This window comes from Acanthochromis polyacanthus, chromosome 11, assembly GCF_021347895.1.
Source record: "Acanthochromis polyacanthus isolate Apoly-LR-REF ecotype Palm Island chromosome 11, KAUST_Apoly_ChrSc, whole genome shotgun sequence".
Classification (NCBI taxonomy): Eukaryota; Metazoa; Chordata; class Actinopteri; family Pomacentridae; genus Acanthochromis; species Acanthochromis polyacanthus.
In genome coordinates, this window is record NC_067123.1 from 39475871 (window position 1) to 39497922 (window position 22052).

The 22052-nt window shown below is 40.6% G+C and overlaps 1 protein-coding gene and 1 long non-coding RNA gene across 2 annotated transcripts in view; both read right to left on the reverse strand.

The window, feature by feature from the left end:
• clcn1a (chloride channel, voltage-sensitive 1a) overlaps positions 1 to 22052 on the reverse strand; it is a 61007-nt gene that overhangs the window by 30972 nt on the left and 7983 nt on the right. Inside the window, exons 5-14 of the mRNA XM_051955245.1 lie at positions 21883 to 21960; positions 21666 to 21744; positions 20161 to 20286; positions 19427 to 19511; positions 17292 to 17393; positions 16899 to 16983; positions 12765 to 12920; positions 5062 to 5131; positions 1526 to 1636; positions 138 to 351 (exon numbers count right to left, since the gene is read on the reverse strand). Coding sequence (XP_051811205.1) covers positions 138 to 351; positions 1526 to 1636; positions 5062 to 5131; positions 12765 to 12920; positions 16899 to 16983; positions 17292 to 17393; positions 19427 to 19511; positions 20161 to 20286; positions 21666 to 21744; positions 21883 to 21960 — 1106 coding nt within the window. The remainder of the gene's footprint in view (positions 1 to 137; positions 352 to 1525; positions 1637 to 5061; positions 5132 to 12764; positions 12921 to 16898; positions 16984 to 17291; positions 17394 to 19426; positions 19512 to 20160; positions 20287 to 21665; positions 21745 to 21882; positions 21961 to 22052) is intronic.
• LOC127536042 (uncharacterized) overlaps positions 1 to 22052 on the reverse strand; it is a 76242-nt gene that overhangs the window by 27562 nt on the left and 26628 nt on the right. The window lies entirely within an intron of this gene.

The window sequence follows — 22052 nt, forward strand, 5'->3', positions numbered from 1 at the left end:
AAAGTTAATCATTAATATCCCTCGTTAAGGAGATGCAAATACAGTCCAGGAAAGCACTGTTCTAAAAAATTCAACCAAAGCTAACCAGCAGAGAAGAACCTTGTCTTCCACATCTGGAGTTTGCAGTTAACACGAACCTAATGTGTCCGAAGCCGAGCTCCGGCAGGTAAGGGAGCTTCTTGACCTGGATGATGGAGTCGTACAGGGAGGGTTGCAGGCCCTGGGCCACCATGTTGGCCAGGATTACTGCCACCATCATGGGCAGGATGTGGGAGATCTGACCTGTCAGCTCAAAGCAGATAACCGCTGTGGACACGGTGTGAGTCACAGCCCCGGTCAACGCTGCCGCTCCTGTCAGAGAAAAGGGATGATGAGGGGAGGACGGAGAGATGGCAAAGGGAAGGAAGGAAGGATGGTGAGAAGAGGGGATGAATAGCAAGGAAAAAAGCAGATTGAGGAGTGAATGGAAGGTGGAGGAGGAAGAGGTGCACAAAAGTTAGAACAAACAGGAAGATGGCAAAAGGAAAGCAGGAGGAAGTGAAGGAAGACAGTGGCAAAGAGGGGAGGACAGGTTCCACTGAAAAAGTGGAAACAAGGAAAAATGGTTAACATGAATGACAAAAAAGATCAAAAAATAAACGAGGAAAAGGGGAGAAAGAAAGAACAGATACGAGGAAAAGCAGTGAGGAAAGTCCCATGAAAGTGTCCCGACACGGAAACTGATTAATGAGAAGATGTGTGAGGGGTTATAGGAGGCACACAAAACAAAAATACCAGGAGAGAGAGGAGGACAAAAGAAGAGAGAAAGGACGGAGGGATGAAGGGAGAACGAGGAGGGATAGGCTTTGTAGGGCAACAGGAGGGGGATTGAGGGAAGGCCACGTTTCTGGGTCAGTGGCTGAGGTGAGGACGGAAGAGCAAACCCACGGTGACATTTAACTGTCAGAGCAGAGCGACCACATGCTCTGACGGAGAGGAGGAAGAGGAGGAGGAAGGAGAGGCTGACAAAGGAGGAGCGAGAGAGGGAGGGAGGTGAGGAAGATTAGGTGGGGAGGACAACTTGACAACGAGTGACGACTGGAGGGCCAGAGAGGTTGACAGGAGGAGAAGTTAGAGGAGAAAGAAGATGAGAGAAGTGACAGGAGAGAAGGAAGAGGACACTTGACCACTCCTGACAAGCTGAGGGTGCAGGAAGTTGACAGATAACGGGGGAGAAAGAGGAGGATAGGGAGGAAAGACGAGGGGTGAGAGGGGCGAGGTGGACAGCCTGACAGCAACACGTTGAAGATATGAAGTTTAAAATATGCAAAACTGATTGCTGATGATCTGTAATGATGATGTCTGACTGGATATTTTGACAACATGTAGCTTGATGACATCATGAATAATTGAGTTTTTGGCTCTCAGATTTATTTACTCCTAATTGGAGGACGGACGAAGGTTAAGCAAAATTGTAAAAACTGCGACAGAATGTGCTAAAACAAAGGAGAGGGATGACGGCTAAGAGGAGGAACAGGTGACTAACCAATGACTGCGTACCCTCCAGGGATGATGCGGTAGAGGATGCCATCAAACACAATCCCATGAGGAAACAGGGTGGCCATGATCTCCCCAACCAGCCTGCCGAATGCAGCACCTGGATGAGAGATAAGGCAAATTAATGCTCAAATGAAGACGTTAATAATCTGGTGGGATTCAGAATCCTAATGCAAAAAGCAGTGTGCATGTTCCCCACGTGTTCCTAAAACTGCTTTGAGCCGTTGAGGCCTGGATTTCACCAGATCTCTAAAGGTGTCCTGCAGTATCAGACAGTAAGACGTTAGCGGTAAATACTGCAAGTCCTGAAAGCCACGAGGCGGGGCATCCACGGATCATTCCTTCATCAGCACATCCAACAGATGTCCAGCTGGAATGGATCTGGTGAATTTTAAGGCCGAGTCAACACTTTCAACAATCTGCCAATGTTCCTCAGATTATTCCCAAACAAATGTTGCAGTGTAACAATGACCATTATACTGCTGAAAGTCACAGGGAATAACGCTGCCATGAAGAGGTGTCCGGTCAAGTCCATCAATATTTGGACATTGACACAACTTTCGGTATTCTGGCTCTGTACACCACCATGCTGGATTTGAAATTAAACAATGAAGATGTGCCTTAAGTGCAGACTTTCAGCTTTAATTTGAGGATATTTACATCCAAATCAGGCTAACACTGGAGGAATTACAACACATTTTATATGTGCCCTTTACCTTTTTAAAGGACCAATGTGTGTAGGAGTCAGTGAGCGCTACGTTACAAGTAGGAACCAATCTTTGTCTGGGCAGGTGTTCCGCCTGGAAGGTAAAACAGTTTTGACCGCTGAAGAAGCAGGTCAGAATGAATTATTTGTTTGAGATGAAGAATGCTGGGCTACAGCTGCTTTGGAGCAATAAATGCACAGATTACTGAAACGCAAGCTATTGTCTCGGGCTCTTCATCGGATGCGGTAAAGTTTGTCGGCACATCAATTATTTAAGACCTGGAGAAGCACCTAAGGGGCTTCAAGCCTTGGGTTAGCCTCTACAAATTGACTGCTCAGCTGCTCCATGGCCAAGAGTGTGTCATTCCCTCAATATTTCATTTTAAAGGATAAGACAAAAGGTTGAGAATTCATTTCAAGTGTGGTATTTGCGTTCGGAATCTGGTGAGGTTAATTCTCAAAATGAAGTAAAATGAGCTGTCACTATCCGTGAAGCAAGTCATCATTAGGCTGAAACATCATCGTCATCATCTTTGTTTCATTTCAGATCCATTGTGGTGGTGTACAGAGTCAGAATGCTGAAAATACTGTCAATGTCCAAATTCGTACGAACCAAACAAAGTAATATATAGGTAGGCGCTATATAGGGCTGGGCAATAAATCGAATTAATTCGATTAATTCGCCTTTTTAAAAACTGACGATTTGAAAATCTGCCAAATCGTAAAATCGAGGCGAGCTTAAATATATAACAATACAGATTCTTCTTCTGTCTTTCATGACTTGTGCACTGGCGTTTGCTTCCGCCTCTCATCTCCTTCCGCCAAAACACTCACCCCCCGTCATGGCGGACAGAACAGCAGACGAAGAGTTGGTTGCGAGAAAAGGGCCTCATGTTACATCGATTATATGGAAGTGGTTCGGCTTTGACAAGACTGACACAGAGCAAACTACAGTCATGTGCAAGGTTTGCAAAAGTACTGTGAAAACGAAGAGCAGCAGCACAACTAACCTCTTTCAGCACCTCGGACAGAGGCATCCTAAAGAATGGGAAGAGTGCACCATAGCACTAGCCATAGCAAACAGACCACAAAGAAACAACAAAAATCCATTAAAATCGTAATCGTCCAAGATGACTAAAAAATAGAGATTTATATTTTGGCCATATCGCCCAGCCCTAGCGCTATATGTTAAAGCTACAATGCAGGATCCAAGGTCCTTCTGCATCCAGCTGCCGTCTCGTTACCAGGGAAATGACGCACATGCAATCAGTTGGCCACATGATGGAAAAGAAAACATGATTCATCAGGCCAGGCCAACTTGTTCTTCAAGGTTTCCAGCAATTTGTGCTGCAATAGGACGTCACAGGTGGGCCTTCACTCCACCGAGCATCAATGATCCTCGGGCTTCCATGTCCTTGGACTATTTTTGATGATACTAACCACTGCATACCAGGAACATCCCACAACACTTACTTTTTGAATATATACATGCATTTTCTGTATATCAGCCCACAGATAGGTGCCATCTAGTGAGATAATCCATTTGTATAATAGTATACACAGTGTGTGATAGCAAGTGTTGTAATACTTTTTGGTGTCTAGATATTTTGGCACATAATTACTGTCAGGCCTCCAGCTGAGCCAGCAAGTGTTTGTGCCGTGAAATGATTAAATATCTGAAATGAGGGGGTGGCTGTGTAGATGTGGTTATGTCTGTAGTAAGAAAAAAGATCAATGGACAGATCACACCACATATTCAGCTTCTTAGTAACTTACAGATTTTGGCTTTCTGTATACTGACAAAAACTTCATTGATCCGTTGACATGAGGTGTATCCAAATGACTCTTTAACTGGTTTTATGCACATTGGATATTCCTCGGTGCTTTTGCATGTAGATCCAAATCACAGGAAGTCATGCTGATATTTCAGAAGCTTGTTGGAAGCTCAGGGCTTTCCTGAAACCGTCGCTGATGACTTGCATTCCTGAGTTAATGGTGCTTTTGCTGGACTTTCAGGTGACCCATCTTGAGCATCTCCTGCTCGAGCTGGAAGCCATCACGCTACAGCTACGTGCTAGCTACTAAAACTGACTACAGCTGCTTGGTTTAGGATGATATTGTGATACAAAAGCACCTAAATAAAAGTGTTATTAATGTTTGCCATGTTTTTACAAACGCACTCACACACACTCAGTAAAATACATACAAAGGTACAGGTCACTGGTACAGATAATATGATGTAAATACCCCTCCCCAATCTAGAATATGGTATTTCATTTTTTAGAGGTTTATTTTTTTCCTCCACAACCATCTGGTGACGCCTGGAAATTATAGAGATCAGCACCCCCCCGCTGGAGAAAAAGAAGATCTGGAGCTAAATGTATTCATGTGAAGATGTTTACGGCCGGGAACAATGAATATTTTAAAGGGAAGAACTATTAAAGGTCATACTACAAACGTTTGTCCAAAGAAAAACAAGAGATGACCTGCAAACTGTTGCACAGACACTGGTTCCTTGAATGTTAAGAGGAATAATAAGAACTGAAAATTCTAAATGAAAGTTAGTGAAACAAGAAGGTTGGGAAAATACACTGATGAGACAGAACTAAGTGAAGAAAGAAAACATTTTCTAATTAAGGTTTAAGGTTAAAACATTCAAAAGACCTCTGACAACATGCAAAAATAGGCCACTGATGTTTTTCTTAATGAGTACAAACCAGTCATTAGTAATCATCAGACACTTTACACCAGAATAATCAGGAATATCATTTTAGGTTTGCTCAGGCTCCCTTCTTTAGACTCGATGTGTTTTTGCTCACCGAGTATGAAGACCGGCATGAAGGCCCCTGATGGAATGGGCATGGTGGTGGCCACCGCAGACATCCAGAACTACAGGAAAGAAGAAACGTTTAACACGGTTTAGTCCAATTGGTCGACTAAATCATATAAAACAAAGAAAAACCATCAGTTGTCTGGTGAATTTTCACCCGTTTCTGTCACTTCAAACCAGCAGAAATCTATTGGTCAAATAAAATTTCGTAGAAATTAAAATTTGGCATGTGCATGACTAATCCTTACATTAACTGTATGAGCATTCAGGCATTTGGTCGAATTATTTTGATGATGTGTGTCTCTAATTCTCAACTGCTGTGACAATACGGTTGAAGCTTGTGTCTGAATTCAATATTTAATCAGTTCAAAGTGGAACAAGTCAGTCAAGGTGCTCCACATCAAGAACACAGCAAGACTCCATCCCATCTTCCCTTTCATGATCAAACAGGTCCACAGCCACTTTTCTCTATTCCGTTTTCATTTTTAATAATGACTCCTTTGTTGCTGCAGGTTGCCCACCTAATACTAATTAGATTGCTGCTAAGATGTTGCGTTGCATAGCAACCGGAGTGATGTAAGGTCCCTGCGCCCTTTTGAGCCCTCATTGTCTTAATGTTTGCATTGCAGTCGAAGAAAAAACACGTCTTCCTATTTGGCCACGGCTTGATGAGCTAGAGAAGTGGAGTATCTGGAAAATGTGTGTTTGTGCGTGCAGCGGGGAGGGGACCAATCACCCTTGGGCGTCCTTGAGCAAGGCACTTAATCACCAGCTGCTGTGGTGAAGCCAAAGAAGATGCCACTGCACTGGTCACAGCTGAACGTGTGACTGTGTGAGAGGGTGCAATCATCAAACTCCTCTGCAGGGTAAAGCAAAGCTCAACTCAAATGCCACTCACACTGTCTGTGTCCAAACAAGCTCTGCATTCACCAGAATATAACTTCAAAATAGCTTGTCTAATAATACGCTCTGTGCTTGGCTGCAGAGAGCTCATCAGCGATAATGATTACCTTTAGACAAGCTCGGGGTTTTGTGTGTGTGTGGGTGGAAGTGTGTGTTCTACCAGCATCCCTGCACAGACGCCACACGCCGGGCTTTCTCATTCTGATGTGGAAGGACTGGCAAGAGACGCTGCATTACCATTTTACCAGCCCACATTACGATTCTAGACATCATTTTTCATCATCATTTGAGAACTTAATTACTGTGGAACAAGATAAAAACTCATTAGCACGTCTCTCACAGGGTGGCTGCTACCCTGCTGAAACAGAGGACTGCGCTCAGTCTTCTTTTCACTTCTAATCCTGACAGTCGTACACAATCAGCAAGATACACAACTGAAAAAAAAACAGTCTCACACATACAAACACAGTGGCATTCAGAACATACTCTTCACAGTGACACAAACCCTGAGACAGATGGGAGCAGCAACACTGAAACAGAGTTAGCTTCACTGTTTAAGCGAGAGCAATGATGAGAGAAGAAGTCCACATTCAATTTTATCTTTGATAGAGAGAGATGGAAGTAAAACCAGTGCAATCCTAAACTGACATCAACATCTAAATGCCCAAATATTGCAGAGAAGTACAGTGAAGAATGTCAGACACAAAATAAACAAGTGCTTTGGGGATTGTTTAACTCTTGTGGGACCTTAGAGACGTTTGTGTTCTTTAAATCTGTGTTTAATGCACACAGCATGCAGTTTGTTAAAGCTGTCTACATTTTAGTTGGGAAATTTAACCTCAGCTCCTGAACTATGCTGTGCACATGAAAAGGTTAAACTCACTGGCTTCAGAACAAAAATGCACCTATCGAAACCCATTCAAAATGCTATATCCCAGTGCCGTTACAGCATGAGATAACGCAAAAAAAATTATAATTTATGGACCTTTTTTGACGAGGATGTGTTTGTCCTCTTAAGTCTCAAGATATTTTTTTGAAACACTGCCCTCACACCGCATTAAACATTAATAACACATCAGAATCACTGTCGCTGCAAATGATTGAGCCTGTGTCAATCAAAAAAAATCCTCTTTGCATTTATATATATATATATATATATATATATATTATCTCTTGTATATAAAAGGGAAGAGTAGTCAGATTTTCAACTCTCTGACAGTCAGACACTCATTTAAAAATTCGCCAAAAATGGAGGGTTTGCTCTGACCAGATTTTGTAAAAAACAAAAAATTCTGCCCTCCTCTGTTGAATCGTAAAGCTATTACTGACTCAGCTGTGAAGAACAGTGAGATGAGAAACATTCAGGAGCTTTTTAGCTGAACTGTTTACATAGAGTAGTGAAGAAACAAGTATGGAAAAAATGTAAATTTCATTTGTAAAATATATAACATGTAGTCCTTCTTTCCACTGCTGGTAATACATGTGGGAAAGGGAAAAATGTTGGACATGTTACATTAAACACGTCCAGGATTTTTCCCTTTTACCCCCATATATGTATGTATATAAAACACACACACTCCTTATCTAATGAATTCTGTCCAGTCTCTCTCTTTGTCTACCTTTTTAAGTAGACAAAGAGAGAAAGTCTATACAGGTATAGGACTAAGGTGCAGAGAGGGAAACAGCAGAAAAGAGAAGCATAAACACTTTTGAGAGCAGCAGATCCAGACAGTGTGTTTGAGGGGAGATGCTGCCAACAGCAGAAGGCGACTGGAAAGCAGCAAAATGCAGAGTGAGAGAATGAGAGAGAGAGAGAGTGTGTGTTGTGAGAAGAGTATTTGCAGCCAGCTGCTCTCAGTTTTGGGTGAATTAAGTTTTCACTACAGGGAGCCGCTCCACTCAACTGAGCAGCACCATGACTAAACCAATGCAGTGTGTGATGCTGACTGACAGCTTTTAATATCCTGTTGATGGGATTATCTATAGGGCATTTCTGCCTCATTTAACTTTGGACAGCGCATAAAAACAGACCGAGGTTAACACGAAAAAGGCAAATTGATTTTACAGATTTCACGTAGGATATGATGAGAATTGCATTTTCCTTGAGAGTGGATCCTGGTAAAACTAAAATTTTAAATAGATTTTATCAATGAAAATTTTAAATAATTGACTCCATGTTTAAGATGTGTGCTTTGCGCTGATTTGTATTCTGCTGACAGAGGTTCTTCTTGCTGCAGAAAAATTAATTTATAGCAAAATCTTTGTGGCCTCACAGCACAAAAACGTAAAGAGCCCATTGTCTGCATGTTTACTAGCCTAGCCGCGCTAGACCCATGTTCTGAATTCTGAAGGCACAAGGGTCTAGGGCCGCTCGATAGGGAGGGAGGCGGGCTAAAAGGTTGTCTATCAAATCCCTCTGCAGCAATTAGGTAGGTATACAACCAATCAGTGCAACAAATAGGTTGACGGAGTTCCAAGAGCGCCGGCGGATTGTGGCTAAGTCCCATTAACTTCCCAACCAGCGGAGCCAACTGGTATATTAAGGATTTGCCATATCCCGTCGGCATAAGTCCAAATACGTCTTTCTTCTCAATGAAACACTTCAGTGCCGTCCTTTGTTTATCTTTCAAGTTGAATTTTAGCTTCAAATCTTTAAGGGCTGTGGCCAAAGCCGAGTCGAAAGATAACTGTTTATTGTGCGCCGGTTGTTTCTGTCAGAATCGTCATCACTTTGTTACGCCCGCCTTCTGACTCTACACTTCATGGTGATTGGTCCGGCCAGTTTTAGGAGAATCCAGCCTCGAGCCTTATGGAGGGTAACTAGACCCACCCTGGCAGAGAATTAAATTCGTTGCCGTGGGTTGTCTAGCGCGGCTAGGCTATAATGTTTACAGGTTTATAACTGCATTTTTCAGATCCATGAAAACATTTTGACATGCTTTACTGTTAAAAAAACTGTATTACTCTCATGCTGTACGATTTTGATGCACCTCTTCTCACTCTGTTTCTTAAAGGTGTGGCCAAACTACTGCTAGACAGGCGATATGCAAATCCACAAGTTTGCGATGTTGATAAGTTACCGATAAAAAGCCGAGACTTCACATGAGGTGTTTCAGGCAGGTAAGGAGCAGTGTTTTTGTGGGAATGATTAACTGTCTTTGATGTAGTCTTTGTATATTTGCAGACCTTTTAACCCTTAAAAAGCCAGGACCGAGTATACTGGTTCCTGCTTACTCGTACACACAGCCGAAACCAAACATTCTCGGCTCAACATGTGTGACTTGTTTATGATTGTTAATTAACGTAAAATATGCACAAACCCGTATGTTTGGTAAGATATAAACATTGGTCCCAAATTTGCATATTTCAAACAATAAAGCCGTATGAGCCGTTATAACAAAGCCGCAGTTACGAAGCTTTTATCGGGGCCGCGTACCGGACGAAATTCAATATGGCGAACGTCTACGACAATGAGACCTTGCAAGACTTGATCGATATTTTTATGGATTAGGTGGTTTTAGTGTATGTTTTAGTGTATGTACTTCTCCAGAAACATGGTCTTGTAAGGGTTAAAGGTGCAAAAAAGCTACAACATGCTAATGAAAAGGGAAACACAAAAAGCAGAACATGGGCTCTTTAAAGTCTGATAAATTCAACTCAATTTCAATTTTATTTAAATAGCGCCAATTACAGTCAAATTGTCTCAAGACGCTTTACAGAACCCATAAGTCTGAACCCCCAGAGCAGCCCCAAGGCGACAATGGCCAGAAAAACTCCCTTTTAACAGCTAGAAACGTTGAGTAGAACCCAGCTCTTTATCAGGGGGACCCATCTGCTGCTGAGGGACAGAAGAGGTCCAGTCCAAAAGGACTAAGTTGAGAAAGACGAGCATGAACAGAACTTTATGCCACGTGATTTCCATGCAGCCTGAGAAGTCCTGGTGTTGTATTCATTGAGGAAGTAATCTGCTTTCACACTCTCCCACCTCTTCATTGCTGTCTGTGAGCTCTTGAAAAGCCACAGCTTCTCACCAAACAGGAGGCAGCGACAGCTTGGTGCTGTTTTCTGCAGCCGACTGTAAGCACGTCAGGACTCGGAGTACTTAGAGACCACACTGTCTGTCTGTGTTTTTCATACATACACTTGAACTCTGAAGCTCTTGTCAAATCACTTCTAAATGAAGAATCGTATTGGGGGTGGACAGACTGACAGGGAAGCAAAACAGTATGAGAAGCATGAGGCTTAACTCAGCCCCTTGACTCCAAGAAAAGCTTTGAGTTTCGGAGACGGATTTGTGTTTTGATTCGGATTCAAATCAAACCGTTGCTTTAGTTTGTGTCTTCCTTGATTGAATCATTGTACAAAACCCATCTGATAGCATTAAGCACCAAAAAATGTCAGTACTCTAGGAATGGCCCGAATAGTGGTTTCTGGTCTCCGGATATTCGGGCCCTATTAAAGACGAATATCCGATTATTCGGAATCGTGACGTCAGAGTCGGCAGCCACCCGGCCATTCGGGTGGTGGTAAAAAAACACGAATGGATGAGTCGAGATGGGCCGAAGGCGAAGGGAAGAGATGAGCTCCGAATATTCCTATTTTCGTCTGGGGGGAGGAGGGGGTGATCACATAGACATATGTGTATATGTTTATGTGATCACAGGACGAGATGAGCCGATGTGGGCAGAAGGCGGAGGGAAGACAGTAACGCCGAATATTTGTTCCGCCAGGTAACGTTCGACGGGGGGGGAACCAAAATTAATATCTGGATACCGTCGGATATTTTGGATATTCGGGTCCAGCCCTACAGTACCCCTGTGGTGTGCATGAAATAAAAATATGACGCATTGCTTTTAGCACAACTCCAGTCTTGGTCTGTTAAGATTACATGCAATGGAATATTACCACTGAAATCCTGTGAATCAGGCTGGACATCTTTACAGGTCTATTTACGTTTCTAGTATCCAGGAGACCAAGGTTCATTGGGTTTATCAGCACTGTGCATCGTGCAGCCGTTGGTCAGCGTCTCCTTTACTTGACAGAAGCTGAGCAAACGTGTGTCGCTGCTCATTAATAGACAGTGCTCTCTCTGTTTGGCTCTGCTCACATTTTGGATCAGGTATAATTATTTCATTATTCTCAGCTCTGTTTGGATCCTGTCTGGCTGTCGTCGAGCTCCTTTTGAGTGCTGTCCTCTACTCTGACATTGTCTGGATTTTAATGAAGCCTCTCATTAATTTGTATGGGTGAGAGCAGCTCCTGCACTCGGCACTGGTCTTTAAAAATGGCCCTGGACATGAAATGACCATCCGATGCCTGCGTAAGATCTCTGACTAGGCAGCCATCTGTATGCAAACCCAACAGGCAGCTGTCAACTTATGCTTCGTTTTATCACTGGTTCTCCAGTTTAACTCTGTGAGACCGTTTTCTGGGTAATTTCACAGTTTTTTCTTTTAAGCTCTTATCTTGGCCATTAGGATGACTAGCAGTACAAGCTGTTTTTTTATGTCACAATATCGTAGGTTACACAGATATTTCCTCTTTTGATATGATAATACATGCAGATTATTTATATTAGCCTTTTTATCAAGGGAAAAAAATGTTTTCATATGCGTCTCACCGTGAAACGCTTTGAAGAACTATGGAGAGATCAAAAATGCTGAACTTTAATGTAAATGTAAAGTTACAGAACTTTAATGTATCTTCATTACGTTATAACGTCAGCATCTACAAACATGTTTACAGAGCTTCAATTCCACTCTTTTTTGTGATTTCCTATCAACAGATCATTGTATAGTTATGTTAATACTTACACTATTAGTGCAATGTACACATTTTAACATATTGATGCAAAGGGAAGGAGAAGAGTATTTCAAACTGGAGCCGAGGGTTTAAAACAACTGTACGCCCCCTGTCAAAAGTTTCGAGACGGGTTCTAATTTATTTGAATAAGAAAGTGTCTCAAAACTTTTGACAGGGGGTATGTGTGTGGAAGCTATGACAAGTAAGATGTAAATTCAAAATTAGCTTTTTTCGCAACTATTTCATCACAAAGATGAGCAACAGGAACTGCTGGAAAGGCCAAATAATGCAGTTGGTTTGATACGCCGTACACCTTTTGCTTGTAATCGTCTATTTCTCAGAACTGTTCTTTTGCAGACTTTGAGCTGTTAGTTGCTGATTTTAAGAGACTCACATACGCGCCTAAGATGATCCTGTTTATTCACATTGGTCCATGTTGCTGCCTTGCTATTGTGATTTATTTAAAAGTTATTTGTGGTGCATCGTTTGTACACCTTTGTACACTCAGAGATTCTTAACCGAGAGTTTCATCAACTTTTTGCTGATTCACAGTCAACCCGGCCCCCGGTCCAGATTTATATACACGGCTATGTTCATAAAATATTAAAGTAAACAACTGAGAAGACAGTGAGAGTCGTGAATCTCTGGGGTTTGTGTGTGTGTGTCTGTGTTTGGAAGCTGCTTTAAGAAAACATAAGAAAGCTCGAGCTGTTGGCGGCTTTCCAACACTGTTGACCTTGGACAGGAAGAAAAGGAAGACGACACACACACACAAACACACACACAGATGTCCCCGTCACCGACACACAACATGAGTGACCTGCAACAAATGTCCCCCGATGAAGAGGAGGACGATGACGAAAATGCTGACGTCAGGTGGAGTCAGTCCCACACACACCTTCAACACTCACTTGAACTGCACACACACATCTATCCAGTCCCTGCCCAAACACACACACACACACACATTTTCCATCAGCCACAGACCTTCATGAGGAAGAAGAGCAGCAGGATGATGAAGACACTGACATCGGGGTGCAGCCAGGCGGTGGAGCGGCCCAGACCGACCGGAGGAGGAGATCCCGAAATCTTCGTCCACGTGAAGTTATCAAACAGAGAGTTGATGCACTCTCTGGGCATCAGCTGTACAGAGGGGGGAGAAAGGGGTGAGAAGAGGTGAGGCAGAAAGAGAGGACAAGCAGAAAGAGGGACGTCTAAGACAGCGGGCCAGAGTGGGAGAATGGAAGGATGGAGGTGAAGAAAAGAGGAGTTAAAGTGCAAGAAAAGTGTGGAGGTAAAGAGGGCCATAGACGAAATAAAGAGGAGGAAAATGGGATATGCGGAGGGTGCAGGACACATTAAAGAGGAGACGGCAAAATGAAAGAAGGATGAGGACAGAGAGGAGTGAAGAGGAGGTGAAAAGGTAAAAAAAAAGGAGTGGGACGTAGAGAAAAGGACGAAAAGAGGAAAAATTGGTAGAGGCGGGGTAAAGTTTAATAAAGAACAACAAAGAGAAGGAAAAGGAGACACAAAAAACGAAGAGAGGAAGAAAGTCGAGCGGGATAAACAGGCAGGAAGTCATCCAGAAAGCTGGAAGCAGACGGGTACGGGTGGCCGTGTCCAATGACTCATTCTCTTTTGATGAGTCATGAATGACTAATTCACTTCAACCATTTTTTTTTGCTCCACATTTGCAGAGATGCCTCTGCGTTTGCTCGCAGGCACAAATCGCAGCGCCTCCCGCATCTGCACGGCGCCGCTGCGGGGGGAACAACAACACCGACGTCATTCTGATTTCTCTGCTTTTGCACCTCCTGCTCGGGTTGAACTGAGGCCCCCTGAAATCCAGCAGAGTGGATCCGCTCTGTGAAAAGGTTTTTGCTAAGGGCCTCGGATGTAATAAGCTTCCCTGCTCCTTTTTGAAGTTGCGGGTTCACGTCTGGTTCACAACCCTTGTAGCTTTTAAGCTCCTCTCGTTGTGCTGCTTCTTCTGTCACTCTGCACTGTGCTATCAGGTTGGATTGGAAGGATTTCATTCCCCTTTAGCTATATATAAACTCTTTGAGGGGAAAGGGGGGCATCTGTCAAACACAGAGGATCCTTCCGCACTGTGGCTTTTACTTTCTAAAGTGAAATTATTTCCATTTAGATACCATCATCCTCCACTGCTTTTGTTAAGAAACAATGCTGCGTGTTTGCTAAAAGGCGCGAGACGTTTCTACATTGAGGGTGTGAAGCACGCTAAGGTGTTGCTGACTGACATATGCACACACACACACACCTGGTTAACACTAAGCGGTCTATTCTGAGCGTCTGTGGAACACATGATTAGCACAGGATGAGCTGCTGATATGTGGCTATCTGAGCTTTCACCTTGAAACTCCCTCTGTAGACCAGACACGGACGGCTACGAGGCATGTTGGGTCCATTCATGTGGAAACGTGGACACCGACATCACAGCAAGGCCTCACAGTCATGAGGCGAATATTCTGCTTAGGAATATAATTTTTCACCACACTTCTGAAGCGTTCATGTTTGTGAGGAAAATCTGGAACTTCAACAGCCAAATATCCTGTGATGTAATGTCAGTAAAGGGGACACAGCAGCAATCTCGCATATAGTCATGGAAAAATTGATCAGACCACCCTTGTTTTCTTCAGTTTCTTGTTCATTTTAATGCCTGGTGCAACTAAAGGTACATTTGTTTGGACAAATATAGTGAGAACAACAAAAATGGCTCATAAGAGTTCAATTTAAGAGCTGACATCAGACATTTTCATGGTTTTCTGGATAATAACCAGAATCTCTTCAGTTCTTCCGTCGATATCTACGGCATTGTTCTGCCAAAAACAGGATTAGGATTCTGTTTTCTTTTCTGTCTGTTTTAGACGCAAAAACTCACAATCTCACCAAGTCTATTTGTATTATTTTAGTCACAATTTTTCATCCCACTTGATTTAAGATAAATTCACTTAACAAGTGACATTTCAGCAGATGGAGGGACGTGTTTTAAGACAATGCATCTTAAATATCATGTTAAGTCAAACAATCTGGAAATTGTCTTGTTTTAACCCTCATGTCCTCCTGTGGGTCAAATTGATCCATTGTAAAGTTTGAAAATGTCAGGAAAAAAAAATATTGTCACAGTGAGAACTTTCACAGTCTCAAAAATTTTGGGGAAATTTTTTTAAACATTTTTTGACGGAAAAAAAATGTTGCAAAAAAATGTTCAAATATTTTCTTAAAGAACATTCAGAAAAAAATTGATTGATTGGTTGATTTTTCTCTGAATGTTCTTAAAAATTATATAACTGATATATATGTATTTACTTGAGATATTTTTAAGATTTTTTTTGGAAGGTTTTTATTCATTTTTAAAAAATATTTACAATTTTTAAAAAAAATTACAATTTTATTTCTTGCCAAATTTGGGGATTTTTTTTTTTTTTAAATGAAGCTTTTAAAGGAAACTTAAGAAATTTTCTTCCTGAAGATTTTGCAAATTGTTTATAAATTTGGGGAATCTTTTTTGCAGAATTTTTTGGATTTTTTTCAGACAAGCAAACAATATTTTTTGGTGCCATAAATGAGAACAACAGGAGGGTTAAGACTTTTCTAGACTGTACTCCTTCCTCTCAAGTTTATTTTTTAATTTGCAGCATGAGAACTTTACAATATGCTTCCTAGGGTTTTTCTCCATAAGCTCAATCATACTCCTGGTTGCTGTAGTCTGCTTTGCCTCTAGTTTTCTCCTCTCCAATGCTCTGGTAAACCAGTCACTGCTAGCTAGTTCTCAGCTTCTTAGAGTTCTTAACCCTCTGAATCCTAAACCCTGTCAGCAGGTTTTATAAAAGCAGAAAGAATAATCTGCAGTCCAACTCCTCATCTATGACGGGCTATTCCATCGGAAAACTTCGAAGGTTGAAATCAGGACAGTTTATTCTACAAGTTCTATTTAAAAATTGGCCAAAAATAAAGTGACTGCACTGACAGGATTCTGTAAAAAAAGCTAAACATTCCATGCTCCTTGGCACAACCAAGAAGTCATTAGCTGTGACAGAAATTCAGGGACTTCTCAGTTGAGCTGCAGGCTGTGTTTACAGAGAGCAGAAACAAAAACTATGTAAGCAGAAAACATCTAAAGTATGTAAAGTCACTACTTTCTCCTCCCAGTTTTAGTAACTGTAATTGTAAGCACTTGAAAAATGTTGATTCCAGGTTTTGTCATTTTTGTCAAACGGGTAATCAAAGAAATTCTGCTTTTGCTTCCTTTTCATGATTTATGCCAATAAAGACATTTTGAGTCCTCTCTCTTTCTACTCAGGATTCTGCTGTGTCCATAGAGGTGCAGGACTCGAATATATAGAGAGTTTTACCTGCTCCTGATGGAATTAATCAGCATTGTGCAAACTCATTTGGCTTGAATGTAACAGACTGTTGTTCCTATCTTTAGCTGTCAGCATCACATGAGCATGAAAACAAACTGACATGCATCGTATTCTCCTTGGTTTTCACCAGAGATACGACCGGTGGACAAAATGTCAAAAGGTCTTTAGATTACAATGTGAAATGCTATGAGGAGCCGTATGATGCGAATTAGATTGATATAAATAAAAGTAAAATAAGAATAGGAAAAGAAAAAAAAGAAAAGAGAAAAGAAAAAATGGAAAAAGAGAAAAAAGAAAGAAAAAAGAAGAAAAAAGGAAAAGAAAAGAAAAAACAAAAAAAGGGGGGAAAGGAGAAAAAGAAAGAAGAAATAAGAAAAAAGGAAAAAGAAAAGAAAAAGAAAGAAAAAGAAAAGAAAGAAAGAAGAAAGAAGAGAAAAGAAAAGAAAAAAAGAGGAAAAAGAAAGAAAAAAGAAGAAAAAAGGAAAAAGAAAAGAAAACACAAAAAAGGGGGGAAAGGAGAGAAAAAGAAAGAAAATTAAGAAAAAGGAAAAAAGAAAAGAAAGAAAAAGAAAAGAAAGAAAGAAGAAAGAAGAGAAAAGAAAAAGAAAAAAGAGGAAAAAAGAGAAAAAAGGAAAAAGAAAAGAAAAAGAAAAGAAAAAAGAGAAAAAAGAAGAGAAAAGAAAAAAAGATATAAATAAAACTGAAGTGAAGTGAACTGAATATGAAGTCTGACCTCTCCTGCCATAAACTGTCCGAACCCGGGTGGGAAGGTCAAGGTGGCGATGATGAGGGTGACCACAGCAGGAAAGATCAGCCGGCTGGAAGAGGAAACAGAGAAGAGTGTTCATGAAACACCAATAATTATCCAAATCCTAATTATACTTTTGTATTCAAGTACAAAGAGCACGGGGAAACATGCAATGAAAAGTCGTACAATCTCCAACACACTGCGAAGACACTAAACACGTCTGAAAGCTCTAAAGAGGATTCGAGCCAGCACTGAAAACACACAAAACAATTAATATCCAAGTAGAAAACATCAGTCCTTTTGATCTAATGTCATTCCATGTGATTATTACGTAAATGCATAGAATATTTAGAGACGTTTCATGTCACAGAGACTCACTGTCTGGTCAGGAAGCGGGTCATTGCGTTGGGTCGTCTCATGAAAAGCACCACCTGTCTGTTGAGATAGACGAAGAACGCCCCCAGAAACCCACAGGAGATCCTGCACAAACAAACAAACATCACATTAGCTAAATTAAACTCATCTGCAACACCCTTTGGACATGCTTTTAATCAAATTACAAAGTGACAAAGTAAACGACCGGGTAAAATCAGCACAGTCCAAAAAAAGGGAGAGGACACAAATCTGAGGGCTCCAAATGTGATAAACGTGAGAGGAAAGGAGAAAAACAAAGCTGCGATCCACAGATCTGTTTGCACATTTTTCTCTCGTCTTTGATTCTTTAACAATGGAGCACTTATTGAAATTAAACCATGTGAGAGGTTTGCAGGAAGAAATCACTATTTGATGGAGTAGTTAACAACTCACCGGCCTCTGAAACGCGACTGAACTACACACTGTGTTTTTGGAAGGAGCCACAAATCCTGGAAACCACTGGTATATTCTTTAAAAATGCAAATGGTAGCTATATTGTTTAGTGTCAAATTCACATCTCCAAAAAAGTGCAAGACAAACATGATGGAGTAGAAGGGTAGAAGACGCAAAATTACCACAAAGTGACACAAAACAACTACAAAAAGACACAAAACGGTCACAGAGATGCACAAAATGAAAGAAAAAAGCACAAAAAGACACAAAACAGTCACAAAGATACACAAAATGACAGAAAAAAATCACAAAACAACACAAAACGGTCACAAATATGCACAAAATGAAAGAAAAAAGCACAAAAAGACACAAAACGGTCACAAAGATGCACAAAATGACAGAAAAAAATCACAAAAAGACACAAAACGGTCACAGAGATGCACAAAGTGACAGAAAAAAAGCACAAAAAGACACAAAACGGTCACAGAGATGCACAAAGTGACAGAAAAAAAGCACAAAAAGACACAAAACTGTCACAGAGATGCACAAAGTGACAGAAAAAAAGCACAAAAAGACACAAAACGGTCATAGAGATGCACAAAGTGAAAGAAAAAAGCACAAAAAGACACAAAACGGTCACAAAGATACACAAAATGACAGAAAAAAAATCACAAAACGACACAAAACGGTCACAAATATGCACAAAATGAAAGAAAAAAGCACAAAAAAACACAAAACAGTCACAAAGATACACAAAATGACAGAAAAAAAATCACAAAACGACACAAAACGGTCACAAATATGCACAAAATGAAAGAAAAAAAATCACAAAAAGACACAAAACGGTCACAGAGATGCACAAAGTGACAGGAAAAAATCACAAAAAGACACAAAACGGTCACAAAGATGCACAAAGTGACAGAAAAAAGCACAAAAAGACACAAAACGGTCACAAAGATGCACAAAGTGAAAGAAAAAAGCACAAAAAGACACAAAACGGTCACAAAGATGCACAAAATGAAAGAAAAAAAATCACAAAAAGACAAAAAACGGTCACAGAGATCCACAAAGTGACAGGAAAAAAAGCACAAAAAGACACAAAACGGTCACAAAGATACACAAAATGAAAGAAAAAAATCACAAAAAGACACAAAACGGTCACAGAGATGCACAGAACTACAGTTAAGAGACACAAAACAGCTACAGAGACGCAGAAAACAACCACAGAAAGACAGAAAATAGACAGACATATCCGCAAAATGACAGTTACGCAAACACAACTACAAAGAGACAGAAAGCTAGCATAAGACGAGAAAAGGAAAAAAACAACTACAAAGACCCAAAAACATCTGCGAGGACACATCACAAGAAACAAAATGAACACAAAATGACAAGAGATACAAAACAACCACAAATATGCACACAAAACAACAAAAACAGCCAGAAATTTTAATAACGTTCAATATTACAGCAAAATACACAGAATGATCGCAAAAAGACCACAAAAGGTGTAAAATAAGAGACCAGAACAACCACAAAGATGCAGAAAATGACAGAAGAAAAGACACAAAAAAACACAGCGACACAAAACAGCAATAGAGAGACACAAAACGGTCGCAAAGATGCACAGAACTACAGCAAAGAAACACAAAACAGCCACAAAGACACTGAAAGGCAGAAAAGAGTTCAGTTTTCCAGTCGCTCACCCAATGATGGCGAATGCCGGAAGCTCCTGCAGGTCAAAAGGGAAATCCATGCGGAAGTTTGTCCTGAACAGAGCAGTGATGGTTACTGGAGGACAAAGAGAAGACGAAGCAGTGAAGTTTCCAAACAGTCCAACAAATCTAAAGGCTGAGTGAGCACTAGCACGTCAAAAGAAAGTTTATCAGTTCAGAACTAAAAACTAATTTTAGCAGACTAATTTGTTGGGCTGCAACTAGTGATTACTTCCAATTTGAAGTTATCTGTTCATTATTAATCAATTAGATAAAATATCAGAAAAAAGGAAAAACATTTCCCAAAGGTCAAAATGGCAAATGTCTTTTTTTGTGCTTCCGTAGCCTAAATATATTCAGTTCAGGTTAAAGAGGAATGGAAGGAGGAAATATTCACATTTAAGGAAGTGCAATGGGAGAAAAAAAAGCTCCTCTGTGCTTTTGCAGAGTTGTTCAACTCTCTTGTAATGCAAAGTAACAGACAGGTGTAGATACAGTAATAAATAATAATTTGATTTGTGCAAGATTTTTGTCTTTCAAGATGCTTTGTTGACCTGAACCAGGATACAGAACATCCTTCTGCTACATGGTGGAGGAGGACGCCATCTAGTGGACAGTGCATGACGTCGCTAAAGCAATGCTTATTCATCATTTGTCTAGTGATGGATATTCAAGGGACATAATCATATCACATGCAAATAAAAGCTCTCCTGTCCCCTCCATACCTGCGTCTTTGTTAAACACGGACAGCACTCTGAATATGAAGGCGCTAAATGTAGCAGCAAAGTATCCTCTCCAGTAGTTTCTCACAGCAAAGTAGGTGGATGTCACCTCTATACTGAAGAGCACGCCTGGTGGGGAAAGAAGCAGGAGTTTACCAGACATGGAATTCAAAGTATGGACCCACATTTAAAGAAAGCTGTATGCAAATCACCTGATATCTATCTGATAAAAAGGCAAGTTTACATGGGTACTTTAACCCTCCGAACCTGAGGCAGTTACTGAGTGTTCTTTAGCTCCTGTCACTTTTTTACTCGCTGTGTCACTGCAATATATTAAGTGTTATGCAGTTTTATGGAAACAGTACAATCACGGCTAAAAGTAGAAAAGCCCCAAAGAGTTTTATGTGTAGCATGACAATTATAATGTGATAAATTGTAAAAATTGTGTGACTTTTAGAATCATAGTTGACATTTTTGCTGTTTTCAGGCCTAAAACCAACATGGCCGCCGATAACCAAACACCACATGGTATTTTAGAGAAAGATTCTTCTAAATATTATATAGACAATGGAGTGAAATTGAAATGTAAAGTTATTTCTGAAGATATTGTAGTAAACCTGTTGATTACTTTATATTAAATAAGTCAGAAAGCCTTGGAGTCTTCCAGTCTTTTCTTCAGGAGGAAATGACATCATGTGGAGCAGGTCATGTCATTTTTTTTGTTTGTTTTTATAACGGGGCATTTACCTGAAAGTGATTTAACTATTTGCATTACACAGCTTACAGTTCAGCTGAAAACTTTCTGAATTTTTGGCATATGACCGTCGGTCACAACCGAGTCACAAATTGTGTTTCAGTTGTGCTGAGGAGTAGGGCTGGCCCGAATAATAGTTTCTGGCCTCCGAATATTCGGGCCCCATTAAAGACTAATATCTGAATATCCGTTCTGCCCGGTAATGTCCGACTGGGGGTGGGGGTATTTGTGTACGAAAATTAATATCTGGATAGTGCCGTAGCGAACGAATATTCGGATATTCGGGTCCAGCCCTACTGAGGAGACCAATTTTTTTTTCTTTTTTTAACACAAACTTTATTTTTGCAGATTCTTTAAATGAGACACACACAATAAACCGATTTTAACAACATATGATTTTAAGCTTGTATTTGCTCATATTTCCTGATGTACGACAGATGATTAATTAAATTGGTTCAATGTTGAAAATCTGACGTTTGTTCCTCTTTTTACTGTTTCTGGTTCATAAATTGTGTAATTTTGGCATATTTTTAAGGCTATCACTCCTTTTTTTTGAGGCTCAATCTGCACACCTATTTTGAGCTTTTCAAGAGAATTTATCATTCTAGTTTTCGCGAAGGAATAGACTTTAGAAGGCATGTCATTTGTCCTGATGAAATATGAAAAATCTTGAGCAAAGACACGGCTGCACGCTTCCCAAGAAGAGATAAGTTATAAAAGGAGAGCAGGAAATGAAATACAAAAGGATACGTACCTCCAAGTGGAGTACCAAAGCAGCAGCCCACGCCAACAGCGCAGCCTACTGTCAGGATGTCTGTATAGCAGTACGGGTTCTACTGATCCAGACAGGAGGAGCATTGAAATAACAGAAAAAACAACATATAGATGAGGAATATCTCATACAGTATAAATGTTCTATGATCACACTTAAAGCTGCATGAAAGTTCAATAGATTCCTGACATCAGCTTACCTGATAAGCTCCCGAAAAGAAGGACATGAACCTGCTGAGAACTGCTGCACAGATACTGGCGATGTGAACAAACGGGCCCTGAGTGAAGGAACAGCTCATCAAATCAAATTGTAAATAAAGTCTAAAAACACACCACAGTTCCTGATTCGATGATGAGACTAAATAGAAAA